General features: G+C 39.6%; 1 protein-coding gene across 1 annotated transcript in view; it reads right to left on the reverse strand.

The window, feature by feature from the left end:
* ATP9A (ATPase phospholipid transporting 9A (putative)) overlaps positions 1 to 15,292 on the reverse strand; it is a 61,514-nt gene that overhangs the window by 31,238 nt on the left and 14,984 nt on the right. The window contains exons 5-13 of the mRNA XM_040575821.1: positions 10,644 to 10,702; positions 9,738 to 9,789; positions 9,069 to 9,163; positions 7,690 to 7,770; positions 6,258 to 6,333; positions 3,267 to 3,343; positions 2,501 to 2,661; positions 1,612 to 1,754; positions 393 to 505 (exon numbers count right to left, since the gene is read on the reverse strand). Coding sequence (XP_040431755.1) covers positions 393 to 505; positions 1,612 to 1,754; positions 2,501 to 2,661; positions 3,267 to 3,343; positions 6,258 to 6,333; positions 7,690 to 7,770; positions 9,069 to 9,163; positions 9,738 to 9,789; positions 10,644 to 10,702 — 857 coding nt within the window. The remainder of the gene's footprint in view (positions 1 to 392; positions 506 to 1,611; positions 1,755 to 2,500; positions 2,662 to 3,266; positions 3,344 to 6,257; positions 6,334 to 7,689; positions 7,771 to 9,068; positions 9,164 to 9,737; positions 9,790 to 10,643; positions 10,703 to 15,292) is intronic.

The raw sequence follows: 15,292 nt of genomic DNA on the forward strand, positions 1-15,292 counted from the left end.
CTCTTCCTTTATTACTTCCCCAGTACACAGCATTTCAAACAGCAATTTAATCCACTACACATCATATACCATTAAAAAATAATATTTAATATTTAATAAATAATTTTAATATTAATATATAATATAATAATATATAAAAATATAAAAATATAATAAAATAAAATAAATATATATAAATATATAATAAAAATAAAATAAAATATAATATAATATTATATATTATATTATTATATTATATATAATATATAATATATATTATATATTAATATATATATAAATAATTTTATTTTAATAAATAATATTTAATAGGCAGATCCCTGACATTAATTGACCATTAGCCCAGTGATCTAGAAAACTTTAACAAAGAGTTAAGAAACCCAATTTAATTCTACCTGCGTGTATATGCTGAATATGTGGCTCTGCACTTCATCCATGGAGTCCAGGCCGTAAGCCACTGTGCCCAGATGAAGTCTCTTGAAGACCATCTCATTCTGTGTAAGAGTTCCTGTAACAGAAGCAGCACCAACATGGAACATGAACCAACACGTCTATCCCCCAGGGCATGTTCTTGTCCTTGCTGTATCCCAGCTCCAAGAGAAACTGGTCCAGAAGCTCAATCAGTCACTGCACAAGGCTCTCAGCAGAGGCTGAGGCCAAAGGTGACAGTGTTAAAAAAACTCAGGGCAGAATCTCCTGGGAAGCTGTGGCACACATCACTGTGCCAGTAAGAAAGAATGAGATCCCTTGCGAGAGGGAGTGGAGAGGCAGGTGACCTATTCTCTGTTATCACCAGTGACAGGACCCGTGGGAACAGTGTGAAGCTGAGGCAGGGGAAGTTTAGGCTGGACATCAGGAAGAGGTTCTTCACCGAGAGGGTGGTTGCACACTGGAACAGGCTCCCCAGTGAAGTAGTCACTGCACCAAGCCTGTCTGAATTTAAGAAGAGATTGGACTGTGCACTCAGTCACATGGTCTAAACTTTTGGGCAGACCTGTGCAGTGCCAGGAGTTGGACTGGATGATCCTTATGGGTCCCTTCCAACTCAGGATATTCTATGATTCTATGATAAGATCATTCACCCAAAAGTTGATGCCAGAAAGAGCAGCAGGTGTAGCTCTGGTCCTGCTGGAACCAAAGAAAATTTCTGGGAACACCTTCAACAGAACCAGGAGTTTATGTCAGACAAAGCTTTTGTTTACAGATTAGTCCTTTGTAATCAACTCAACTGTAAAAAGTGAGGATAGCAAAAGGCAGACTGATGGTATGTTTCTGCCCAAACGTGTAAGTTATCTTCATCCAGCTTTAAAATTAACTCTAAAAGTTGCTTTTGATTTTAAGTCTAACCTCTACTTTTGGTTTAATATCACACTTGAAGCATTCTTTAAAGTAGCATAGTACTCCTGTCCTCTCTTATTTACGACGTGTTCAGAACAACAACAAAAAATCCAAAAAAAAATACTTTAAAATGATGAAATCATATTGTCAAAGTGGCAGAAAGTGCATATTTCTCCCAGCCCAAAGAAATCCTACATTATGATCAGTGGCTAGTCAAAAACACAACAAAAAAGAACAACATACCACGACTCAAAACTGTATTTTCTACACACATACCTGTTTTGTCTGTGAGCAAATAGGATATCCTCCCCAGCTGCTCAGGTATAGTGCTGGATCGAACCACAGTCCCAGGGATTTTGGAATCTCTGCGGATCACCCAGCTATAGACAATTTTCCCCATGTCCAGATTCACACGCAAACTATGCAGGAGGAATGGGAAAAAGAAAAAGGAAGTGTATCTGCATTAAAACTTTGGAAAAAATCACTGTGAATTGCGACAATGCAATAGAAGGACAGGCCTTCCATACTGAGTTTGAGCAGCCAAAGAGGGAATTTAGGGAGAAGTATATTCAAAATGAGTGGTTGAATGGCAGATGGGGAGAACTGTGCACTGCTGCAGTGGTACTGTGACTCAAAAGGATATATGACAAAATTACATTGAGAACGGATATAATTTGAGAGGATGATGGACACAGACACATAAGGACAGTGTGATTGATAAGCAGACAGCAGGTTAAAAGTGGAACTGAAACGAATCCCTGACCTACACTGAAAATAACAATCTGCTTATTAATATAGCACAATTAAATATTAAAATTTCAGCCCATTTTTAAAGGCAGTTGAATCCTATTATACTACATGCTGTATAAATCTCTCTCCTCTACTTTTGCTCTTATCAGAGTAACCAGGCAGCCTGAACACAGAGACAGGGGCCTTAAATGACTAATCTGCAGCCTAAATTAGCAAGCACAGACAGGCTAAAACACTGAACAAATTCAGCAGAAACAACAAAACAACTTTTAACAGTAATTTGATTTCTATTTCTAAATTTATTTAGTTGTCAAATGAGGAACACATAAGACTGTACATGACTGTTCACATTAGAAGTGTGGAGGAGGATGCAAAGGAAGCAGTATCTTGCTGGGAGAACTAGCAGTCAACTCACCTAATAGGAATAATGTTTGAGAACAGAAGGAGAAATCTTATGATCTGAAGATACCAACGGCCAGCAAAATGTTGAAGGGCCACCATGACAAGTGAGACCACGACAAGAGCCCCAAACAGGATCTTGGTAAGACAGTTCACTTCCAAATCAAAGAGACCAATCTAAAGAAATAAAATTGAGACATTTCAATCACACTAATGCAGGTGTTAGCTCCATTTAATATTCACAAAGAGAACGAGCTGCTATATCCAACGAGCTGTCCCTCAACAGTCATTAACTTTTTTCATATAAAACACTATAAACATATTTAAATTTATAAACGATACTGTTCCAGCTTACTAAATAAGAGTTCCATCCTTTGGAAGCTGAGGAGTGCATGAGGAAGTGTGAAAGACTCATGCTGTCAAAAGCTGCAGACTATATAAACATACCCACACCTTGTCTTAACTTTGCTATAATGAAGAATGCAGCAAAATAAACCTTCCCATTCTATCTGGGTCTATTTTATTATAGCCACAGAAAATAAAAGTGTTACCATTGTCAAAAAGCGAGCAGATACTTGTAGTTAGGATCAAAAAAATAAAATAGGTCTCTGATAATGGTAACTATCTTAAATCACAGGTTGGAAGATATAAATCATTTGTAGGATGTTGTTCCTACAGTGTGTAGGCATAGCATTTGTAAATATATATATATATTTTTTTAAATGTTAAATTTCTGCCCCTTTTTATTATAAGATAATTATTACTTATTACCCTTACCCTACCTTACTTCTTGGGTTTGAAGTATTCATCACACTGCGCAGTTCCCTTCCAGTGTAGAGGACAACTCCCACAACAGTACCTGAACAAAACATACATCAGCCTAAGAAAAACAATCTCCATTTGTTTTCTCTGAAAAATGCTTGTTGGATACACATGCTCTACAGTTGAAATGGACTTTTAGCAGGTTAATTTCTAATGCAATAACAATCAGAGTAGAAAGGCCAGCACTTGAAATATAAAATCCATGAAAACAGATGCTGAACAGAAGACATCCTACTGGAAGTCAGCAAGTCTTCAACCACACTGCCCTTATGATTGGACTTGTTCCAACTGGGTTGGACAGACTGTAGCAGCTAAAGAGCACGGAAAGAGAAATCAAGAGTTTTGCTCTCTTGGCTTCTCCTTAACCCCTTTTGATGTAAGCTGTTATTCCTCAGCATAAATAAAAGCTGCTGAGGAAGAAGGATTTCTTGTGTTTCCTCCCACCACTCTGAACCTCACTCAGGTGTGCTAAGTTTGCCTTACTTCAGATAGCGGTCCTCCATTGTAAGTGCGTCTAAATTAGTGCTCTGGACTGTAGTTGTTCTTTATTGGTGAAGTCTGCCACAATCAGAATAAAACCAATTATTTCCAACAGCTTTTATAGATAGAATTACCTTATTTTAAAATCTACGTTTTAGTTTAAATTAAGTATTTGTTTAATAGCAGAAAGGCAAATCATACCAACTCCCACCTTACTGCAACAGATGGAGCTGCTGGGAGCCCATCTATGTATTTTAATGCTATGTTCCACAGTTTCTAAAGAGCTCTCTTTTGCTCTCTTTTCTTACTGCAGAAATATAATACAGTTTAGTACCATAAACCACTGTTTTTCTACAGGTTTCTTTTAAAGCCTTTGCAAAAAGCCATTAAGAAAAAGCTAGCTAATGTCAAGAGTTTTAAAGCTGCTATTGCTGAAGTCAAAGTTTCTACTAGAAAATGTTAGGGGTCTATAAAAATGGATAAAAACAACACTGGGAAAAAAAAAGCACTGTTGCTCTGTTGCTAATACATTGCCATTTTATACTCCACTATTCCCCTGCTCCCATTAGCGACAGAAGTTTTAACAAGCTGCAAGTGAATTATTATCAAATAAGATTAATTCAAAAGAGGTGGTTTCTAAAAATGCTGGGAAACATTCCTTTGGAAAAAAAAAAAAAAAAAAAACAGCACAACAAGAAGTCACTGGAGCCAGATGGCAGGAGGTGGTAAGATCATCACAATTCAAATCAGCAGATGGCACAGCTACTCCAAATCAACTGCAGAGTCAGACCCGCTCCTACTACAGCAGCAGATGGAGAAAGTCACATAGCTCTGCTTTACCTTACAAGCAAAAGCTGCCCTAGTGAGATGGCATCACTATGACTTGACAGCTTTTGCTTACAGAAGAAGAAAAATGATATCCACGTTTTCTCCAAACCAATAGGTTTTCCTTACAGAAATGACCTCCACCATGCTATTTATTATTGCCATAGGAAAAACAAAACTGAATTTAAATTGATCAAGTCGGTCAAAATAAGGGGAAAAAAAGTACCGGGGCTAGAAAACAGCTTGAAGACATGCTGGTATGTGTATAAATAGTGTTTCTAATCATTTTATGGCTATCCAAAACAGACTTCATTGTACAAACCAGATGAAATTACAAGAACATCTGCAAACATTATTCTTACTAGCTGAACTCCCAAAGATATCTATCTACAAATAACTTTGTTCATACTCAGAAAGGAGGGTTAGATTTCACCCTCAGTAGCCTGGCTGTGAGCCTGCTCAGGGCAGGACAGCATCTTCCTCCCATCAGCTGCACTGCTTGTGGCAGCACACACCTGCGCTATGCTCAGCTGTGGCATCAGCCCGAAAGCTCCCACGCAAGAGGTAAGAAAGCCCCTGTGGGAAAGGGGGCTGCGGGGAAAATTGCCATACAAGTCAGAATCACAAGGAAAGTGGCTTTCTTTTCCCATGTATTTGTTCCAAAGCAGGATGGACTGAGGCTCACGCATTAAGCAGCCTGTTCCGTATGTGAAACTGCCAGTCCCAAAACATCTGAGTAGTTTTACACTCAGAAGGGAGGAAGGCAGGTTACCTACTGCATAACAATTACTCATCCCTAAATATAATTTACTTGACTAAATAATACTTGGCCAACTAGATTTTTATGACCCTTTGGTCACATCCTGTGACAATATTGAGATGTGTTTCAACTAGGAGTCTGAGCAGGTGTAGATGGAAACATACAGGAATAAAATCTATTTATTATATTCTGCTTTTTTAAAAGAGCAAATCAAAATCTTTTCAATGCTTCATAAAGTCTTTTGAAGTTCGTGTTCCTTCCCATTATTATTAATTCCATGTACACCTTGATACAGCACTCTGAAGTCCCTCCATTCAACAGCTTCAATTCCACCACTGCATTACAGAATTTCACTCTCCTCCAGCTACTGTCCTGTAAATCTTGCAGGCATGCTAGGCAGGAGAAGAGCAAGGCTTTTATTTTGACAGACCTCTACAAGAGAGCATTGATTAATCTCAGGCCTTGCGAGCTTATTGTATACGTAACGAAAACGTGTCAAAGATTTTATTTTTTTCTTTTTAAAAATACTAAGACAAACTCAATGGAAGCAGTTACCTGGAAATCTTTCATCTTAGCTTCTGTTACCAGAATCTATTTGACACCATTTCTGTTACAGATTAGGATGTCAATGCGGAGAGCAATTAAGTGCTATTCTGGTCCTAGATGCTAAAGAAGTGCCCAAAGGCCACTCCAATTCTTTCTCATCTAGGAATGTCCAAGAGGCAATTAGATGTCAGTCTTGCTCCCCAGAGGTGTTAGGACAAGTGGGAAACCTCACTCTGACTGCTAATTTCTCCAACTGACAGAGATTATTTCATTACAAAAAGACCTTTAAAAATTGTTAACATATTCCCTCAAAAAAAATTGACACATGCCTCCATCTTACCTGATGCAATCACTGTGCTGGCCCATAGAGTGTTTTCTATGCTTAAACTTTCATTCACAGAAGGGTCACTGTCCTCCTACAACAAAAATAAAAAAACATGTCAGTAATTTAAAAGACTATTGGATGACAGAGTTACACACGGGTGTTTGCAGAGCAATGCTGGGGGAATTGGTAGAGAGCTTCTAGATAAGATTGAGGATTTTCAGAAACACAGTTAAATCTCTGGCTAGGTTAAAAACCAACACTTGATTTCAGTGGAGAAAGGAAGGGGTGGAAAAAAAATAAATCTATTAAGATACCTGTTCCTGCTGAAGGACCCTGGGAATCAGAAACGAGAGAGGGATTTGTCAGAAGCTCACCAGGGACTACAGGGAAATGTTTTCCTCACTTGGTCCACGCAGATTAATAGCATTTTGCCTTCTACTGTGAGACCTCACTGAGATCCAGTTTGGACTGCTCAGTGATGCCTGGAAACTTGTCTGATGCATGCCAGAGAACAGTTTCAAGAAAATCTGATTCCTCTTAGGCACCAAAAGATTAATTCTACGGGACCGTACTTTTGCATAAGCAAGTAAATTAATATATGCCCAGGGTTTATACAACAACTGCCTAAATAAGCCACCCAAACTTCTAATCCATACTACCACCATTGATCAGATTAAACCATGCCTCAGAGATAAAAAGAGCAAAACTTACAATTTTGAACTGAAATACTAGCAAACAACTTCTACAAGCTGTAACTGTCTCCCATTTGTTACAAAAGCTTTTGCCCTCTGAAAATTTCCCAAGGGTATTAGATGTATTTCTTAATGTTTTCATAATCCCAGTGAGAGGGGAGGGAAGGAGAGAGGGAAAAAAAAAAAAAAATCACCACAACCTTTTGCCCCAAATAGGCAGCACATCTTCCCAAGAAGTCAAAAGACACATATTCTGTGATATTTCACAGAGGGTCTGAGCCACTGCCCTCTGAGGGCAGATATAACTAAGTTCACACAGGTTGCATGCAACAACTGAAGGCAAAAAAACAATTGACTCACAATTAAGACTGATCTATCCAAGAACCTCTACTTTTTCACCAGTAAACAATTTTAATCCCGCAGTGATTGTGGTGGTCCAGATTTCATTCTGAACACCATGCACATGTAACTACCAATCTTAGTCCAAACGTTCAGACCTAATACTTTAAGAGTAAGAACCCTAATCTCAAACAGTCTATTATGTTGTTTCCAAGTCAAAGCTTCAATAAGCATATTTTTATGTCAGATTTATTACGTGTATTTTATGGAGGGTGCAAAAACAAAAACAAAGAAAGGGTACAAGGAATGACAAGACTTCACCACTTCTCCTGAAAAAGTCTGGCATCCTGTGATTCAGCAGGTTTGCACAGAAAACACTACATACATTATTTCAAGCATATCTAAGTAGGACTTACCCTTGTGAAGGTCCCCACAAAATTATGTATGTCAATATTGGGCTCTTCTGCATATACATAGGATCGGATTTGCAGTAGGTCCTAAAAACAGACATGTTTTAGCAGGCAGTTAGATAACCACATTTTAATAATGTATCAATGTTTCTAACAAAATACTTTGAGCAAGAGTTACTTAATCAAGTTAAGATAATAATTAAATTATACTCCTTACTTGAGTTCAGCTAAGAGAAAATACAACTGTTATACCAGCTTTACTGAAAAGTACTTATCTGAGAATATTTACTGAAACAATAACAAAGGCTCCTGGGAACTACTTAGTTGTTGGTGCCCCAGACAAGCAATTTCAGCCTGAGTAATCAAGCTAGCCTAAAACACTTACTACTGTTTATCAAAAAAAGATTTGGATTAGTTTTCCAAGGCAACCAAGGAACATCCTACCACTAGGTATTCAGTTTGAGATGCTAGTGTCACTGGGAACAGTTCTACGGTGACAAGAGACATGCCAATTCTGAAAAGAATTTCCACTGCTGACTCCTACACTTGTGAACTATTCACTCCATCATGGAGAGAACATTTCTCTTCAAAGTCTTGGTATAAAATAAACTTCTTGCACTTTTTACAGACGGAACATCAATAAAACAGGTACACAGATTCCCCCTTTTTCTTTTCTTTTTTTTTTTTTTTTTTAAAGACACAAACTTCCTTAGCTAGAGAGTAGTCAGCTAGGGTAAATTACTTTAGCTAGAGAGTAGTTTAGTTAGGAAACAGCATGTCTGATGGAGGTTATACACTTGTTTTGGATCATACAGTGGAGCATCCATGGTGACAATCCCTCCTTTTATGGCAGAGAGTAATGCAAGTTTAACTTCTGAAGCCACTTCATGAAATTGGATGACTTGTGTCTCAGTATACTGCGCTCCAGTGAATGAAAGTGGGAATTTGAGAAGTACAAGGGTACCTATGCCGCAGTAAGACCTACCCTGTAGTAAGTTACTGCAATGGTCTCTGGAAAGTAAAAAGAAAACAGGAGCACCCTGCCATGAGTCACCTCCTGCTGCGAAGCCACTCCCTAGCTGCCAGCCCCAGCGCCCTTCTGTCCATGCAGCTTTGCAGTGACAGCTGTGTGGCACCGAGACACCCAGCTTCACCTTACCTGACATCTTGCCTGGAGCTCAGGAAGAGCTGTTTTACTCTTAGTTTCAGTACCAGACACTCTTTGCTGCCAGAGCTAGCCTGGAACATGCACTGAGCCCTGTGCAAAACAATGCTAAATTAACCCGCTTCTCGAAACAGCCCATTAACTGAAGCATCTGAACACTTTTCAGGAAAATCAGACATGCATATTTAACAACTAGAGTATTTTTAAAAAGGCAGCTTACAGAAGCAGTTGGCAATCTCTGAGTACAGGTAACTGGCAGCCGCAGTTTCCAGTCTGTCTCGCCATCCAGCTGGTCAGTGCGGAGGAAGCAAGACCCTGGGGAGTTTCAACAACAGTTAGTGCTCTTCCTAGATCTCCCTTATGTACACCTATAGCTCTTGAAATGGTTTTGTTCCTAGCACACCTTTCTTTTTTTGGTATCTGATTTAAAGTAGTACTTATTAATAAGGTAAGAATCAAGGAATTATATTCTTGCATCACACATCCGTTTCCTTCCACTAGTCCAAAATAGTGAGACTCTGCTCTGTATCTTTAAGACATTTGAAATATTCTTATTAGTCATGTTTTGTAAACCTTCCAATCAAGCATTTCCTTATCCCACACTTGACAAAACAAACCTGAACAGCAAGTAAAATGATTTACATCTATAACGCACAGCATTTTGCAACCCCATTCATTTACTCTGGGTTCAAATAACTACATTCTTGGATTAGCAAACAAAACCAGAGTGTAACATCCTGAAAACTGGCAGTCCATCAAAGCCTTTGAATTCCCGGTCGCTCCAAAATTTTACTATTATCTATTTCTTTCACATTTCCAAAAGATAATTTTCTCTAAACAACCAGTGAAAGGTTAATGGCTATTTTGACAATTGGTTCCAGATGTTTACCATTCTTCTCCGACGTCCTCAGGAAGATCATGTCAGCAGGGACCCGCTGGTTCTGTTACAAGAAGAAAGGCCATTATTGTGCATAGACCCTGCACGCATGTGCAGCCTCCTTCCACAGCCCCAGTGACAAGCAAAGGGGCTATGGAGGAGAAAGTATTTCTTTGTCAGACTGAAGGTTGGTGTTCATTTTGCTGTGAATCCTAAATTTGCTTCCCTGCAGAATAATAACTGGTGCCAGCTCCCACTGACCAGACTGGCCAATGTCTAGGTTTACAAAAGAGCTAGTGAGTAATTCTAGAAGAAGAAATTTCAAACTAATGCCGGCTTCCTTCCAAGAAGCCCTATGCTAGAAGAAAGCAAGTATCTGAAATCTACAGGTACCAGCTCTTTTTTTTTTTTTTTGACTGAATATGTTCATCCTAACAGTTTTAGAGAACATAGATATTTGCACGGAGTGTGCGTGTGAAGAAAATAAATGGATGAAAAAACCACAAACTTGTACAAAATGGAGAATACACTTGTACACTCCAGTGCCTGCAAATGGATCCCTCTCCCCATACTTGTGTTGGTTACACCAAGCAACATTATGATGTTGCAGTTGTATCAGGCATTTAACCCGTGTCCAACAGTCAAAGGTAAGGGCCAGAGAGTCTTTATCTTGCTATAGTGCAATCGGAAAACGTAGCTTATCCACAGATTTGCTCTCATTTTTAAGGACAATGATGCTATTTCCAGGGCTGGGGGGAAAAAGGGAGAGACCCTGAAAAGTGATTAAATATCATAACTAATGTTCAACACTCAATATTCTGAACCTACCATAAAACAAATACAACTTCAAAATATCTCATTTTCAATGGTCTTGCAAGAAACATACTTTACAAAAAAGACAGACATGTAGAGGCTAACCTTTTCAACAATGATGAGGTCGCCTACTTGTATATTAGAGCTCTTCACCTTCACAGTCCCTGCAGAGGAAAGACACCGGTACATCACAGCCACGCCTTGCAGCAGCAGGACGGGGCTCGGGGTGCTGCCTGTCACCCTCTAGTGACAACTCTGACACAAGCCATCAAACCCAGGAATTTGAAAACACTTCCAGCATGCGCCAGGCAGACAATAGTGCAAACACAGGAAAGCTACAATAGGGAACCATGAGCTCATGACCCCTCTTCCCCAAGTGGATGAAAATTTAAAGCTGAACTCTCCGAAGCAAGACCTGGAAGCCACAATTAAAAGGGGCACATCTTAAAAACCAGGCTCATTTCCTCCTGCGCCACAGCTCTCGTGTCTGGCTCAGCTCGACCTCCTCTCCTCGGCCTCTGTGTGGACACAGCCCGAACAAACCCCACAGAGCACGAGTCCCCCAGAAAACACCTATGTATTTCTTTGCAGCTCTCAAGCATTTCCCAGTTGCTTTAAAACAGGGGATTAATTTCACAATTGGCTAGTAATTTCAAATCATTAGCCAGCTCTAGATTTGACTTCGCAGACTAACTAGTGATTTATAATCAGTTAATTTGAACCCTGCCTCTAAGTGTCTGTCTGTTATATTTCAACAAAAGCCTCTTTAATCTGCTGTGATTTGAGTGGAAGTGGGGGAGGCACGTGGGAGCTCACCCCGGCACGGACAACACTCCTACTGTACCTCCAAATTCAGGGGCTAACTGGCCAGATAGCAGCTCAGGGGGAAAGGAGAAGGGGGAAGGGAGGGGAGCAGAAATTAGCACAAAGCACAAAGGTCACTAGGATTTTACTACTGGCAGTCCCTTCATTAGCATCCTTCTCAGGATATGCTTCAGTGTTTCTGCTCCAAATTAACAATGAAAGCCTTTCTGGGCTCCCGGCAGCCTGCTGCTTTGGTGACACACTGCGGGCTTAACAACATGCTTCATCACTGCTGCTAATAAATGCAGACTTCCTTACATGCTGTAATTATTCCTACAAATTATAAGCAGTCATGGCCCATTTCACAAATATCTCATAGGTCTTTTGCAGATTCTGGGTTTTGCCTTGTGAGAGTTTTAGTTGAAAAAAAGTAAACAAAACAAATGCCGGGCTAAAGACATCTCTGCTGCGGCAGGAAGCATACGGGGGATTAAGAGTCCATTACGCAGAGGCTTGAAAAGAAAAGCCGCACTCAGAGAGGATCCCAAAAAGCATCCCTGGCAGTCCTCTGTATGGGCTATACAAAGTTAGGTACTCTGACACTAAAAGGGTCTGACAGATAACATCTCTTCCTCCCCTTTTAATACGGTTATTCATGAAACAACAAAAAGTGCTTTTGAATATTCTTCTGTGCAAAGGAGGACACGAACCGAGCCCTCTGCACACAGGCACCGCAACTCCTGCGCCACTGCACTAAGAAAAGTTCTTGGCAGTATAGGTGCGTTCAACCATATTTTATGTATTTCTCTTAAAGATCACAAGGATTGAGCTAGTGACTGCCAGTATAGGCAGCACTACTTGCAGGGGTCAGGCACGGAAAATTTTGTATCACTTAATGAAATAAATTCATGATGAAAAATAAAATTGGGCAAAGTTACAATACCATTATTTCCTACTGTTATGCATGTAAAGGGCTTTCTAGATCACTGTTCTGAAAACAATGTTAACTGCTCCAAAATTTTTTCCATTCAAAAAAAAAAAGGCAACTGGAGCAGATCTGCCTTGTATCGATAACTGTCAATTATCCTCCCAACCTCAGCTGGTTTTAAGTAAAAGAAGGAGAGGACCTTTCTAACCAATATGCATTTTTATAACTCTTGTATACATGAGATGCCCTTTTCAGGCAGCAAAGCTAATTCTGCTTTTCCAGCCCTACTCCTGGACTCTCGTGGATGACATCTCTGCAGTATGTACCATATGTCCCACTAAGAAGGCGCAGGACCAGATGTTTCCTTTGACTCAGGACTCCCATAAAGCAACTTACTTGAATTAGTTTTATTTTGATCTTGGGAATTCTGTAATTCCTTTTTCTTTCTGTGGGGAAACTAGCTCCTAAACATTGGATGTTTTCTCACACGTGTTTAAGAAACTAGCTAATAATACTAATAACACAACTGCTTCATTTCTCAATATCGCTCTACTATTAAAATATTTTTGTAATAACAAATTACTGCTTTTATAAATACATCTAGAAGTGCTTTCTTCCACACACACCTAGGTGTATTTAGCACTTACATTGTTTCCAGTTCATATTTTCAAAAGTTAATCAGAATAAAGTCAGTGGTTAACAAAATTAAAAAAAAAAAAGTCTTGATCTCTTATGTTAAATTAAGTTAGTTAAGTTCTTAAAATTTGCTTGACGCTTGTTTCATTCTCTGCTATGTTCTGATGTTTGTTGTTTTTTTTTTTTTTTTTTGATAATAGATAGGGAGACAATGTAGTGCAAGTACTTTGTTCCAACTTCATCCATGTCCTTTGGAATTACCACAAAATTTGCAGTGTGAGGGATATAACAAAGCAGATTATTTAAAGTATCAAATATATTAGCCAGGAGAGAAACCTTTTTCTACCATGTGAGTACTAAAGTCAAGATCTCACAATAAATATGCGCAGCTTCTACAGCTTGGTTCAAAATACTTAATTTGGAATTAAAGATTAAGCCAGAGGTTTATTAAAACAAGTCAAATGCATCTGAAGAAACAAAAGGGTGGTTTGGATGTGCTGCAACAAAGTTTTGGCTTTTGCAGCTTTATGCTGTATAAACTGTGGAGCAGGACTCAGAGGGTTTGGGAAAATATTGTTTTTATATGGCTGGTAAATGCCAATGATCTGTATCTTAAGTAGCACCCCTCAGTAGGAGGTCTCTTCCCATTGCTTTCTGTAGAGTTTCTCTCTATTATGCAGTGTTACCCGGGGAGGGGGAGTGAGAGAGAAGAAAAACAAACCAAGAATTTGCAAGCACAGTTCTAGCTTTCTATCAAGCAGAAAGTCAGCACACAGACTTTTGAACACAAGGAGGCTTGTAGGTTTATGAATAGGGGATTGAAATTTGATTATTTTTTATTACAATCCAAACAACTGTCTTTTATATAAAGAGCTTTCTATTAAAAAAAAACCTTCTGGTTTCAACATTTTGGAACATAAATGGATCATAATGGTAGAAAGAAAAGAAAGGTTCAGGGTGCTTTTTTTTTTTTTTCTCCTTATGATGTTATGTAAAATAAATGAACACAGAAAATACCTGCTGGCTCTGCATCACGCTGGCCTCCAAAAAGACTACAGTCGCTGCAATTTAGCAACTATATTCAAAATAAAAGGTTATCCAAAGAGGATTCTTCCTTCTCTACAAATAAAGCAGCTGCGTGAAGCTTACAAAGCTGAGCAGGAATTATGCATCACAAAGCCCCACGCACAGGAGCGATGCTGTGTGCCAGAGGCAGCTCCAAGCAGTGGGGTGCAGGCTGGCAGTGGGGCTGGAGGACCCCTGCCGCAGGACTCGGCACAGGCAAGCACACCCAAGGGAAACTGAGGATCCCGATCCAGGAAAGCACTCATATCTGTGTTTACCTCTGTCCTTATTCAAAAGAGCATACAAGCTTGTGCTTAAGTCCCCCGCCTTCATTTAGAGCAGAGAATGTATTTACAGCCCTGAGGTTGCGGTGGGAGGCTGAGGTTGAGGACTGGAAAACTATTCTCCAGTCACCTTAATGGCAGCTTAGTGCAATTACTCAGGGGAAATAAAAATAGCTTGGAGAAAGCTACAGCGATCCATTAGATCCATTATAGCCAATCTCCAAGAACAGCAGTGCTCAGCATCAGGCCTCACCTAATCTCTCCCCTCCTAAGCACTGGCTTTAGAGGTGAAACTATTGTGAGGCTTAGCCCAGCCAGCAACATTTCGGAGAGTTTTTGTGCACCCTTCTGCAATGCCCCTTTTCAGTACAGGGCTGTGCCAACCTCCTGAAGCATGAACTGTGCCATGCAACAAAAAAGGAAATGAGTCCTACCTGGAGATTTGTCAGCTGCATTGAAAATTAATGGTTAAGTTCAGTTGCTCTCAACTTACCCTAACTTTGGTACTAACTGCTTTTACTTCTGACCCAATGAAGCCCTTGCTCCAAAGCTTGCCTACATTTTCTTCTGTTCTAATAGGCATAAGCACACAAAAATAAAACACCTAACCTTTGCCCAACCATGTTGGCATCACAAGCTACTCCCACATTCATAGATAATTCTCAGAGGTGCTAAGGTTTTAATCAGTGAAAAAGTGGAGGCAGTGAGAGACAGAAAGTGGCTTTGCTCCCCAAGCCACTAGGCAATCAGAAATAATTTTCTGTATTTTTCCTACTCTAGGCTATACTGCTAGCATCTCATTACTGTTTCTACACCAAATGTGTGTTAAAAACAAAGTGGCTTAAGATTTTCTGCCAGTGCCCAGCTGCCAATCCTCCTTGGTTTCTTTCACAAAATTAGAGAAGTTAAAGGACGGGGGGGAGGGAAATCATTCATGGGAAACGTAATAGCAATATGAAAAGAACTAAAGGAGAGGTCAGGCCCCTTATAGATCATTGAATAGAATCCAGAAGGCAACTCTTTTATATTTTTAAATA

This window comes from Cygnus olor, chromosome 16 (genome assembly GCF_009769625.2).
Source record: "Cygnus olor isolate bCygOlo1 chromosome 16, bCygOlo1.pri.v2, whole genome shotgun sequence".
NCBI lineage: Eukaryota > Metazoa > Chordata > Aves > Anseriformes > Anatidae > Cygnus > Cygnus olor.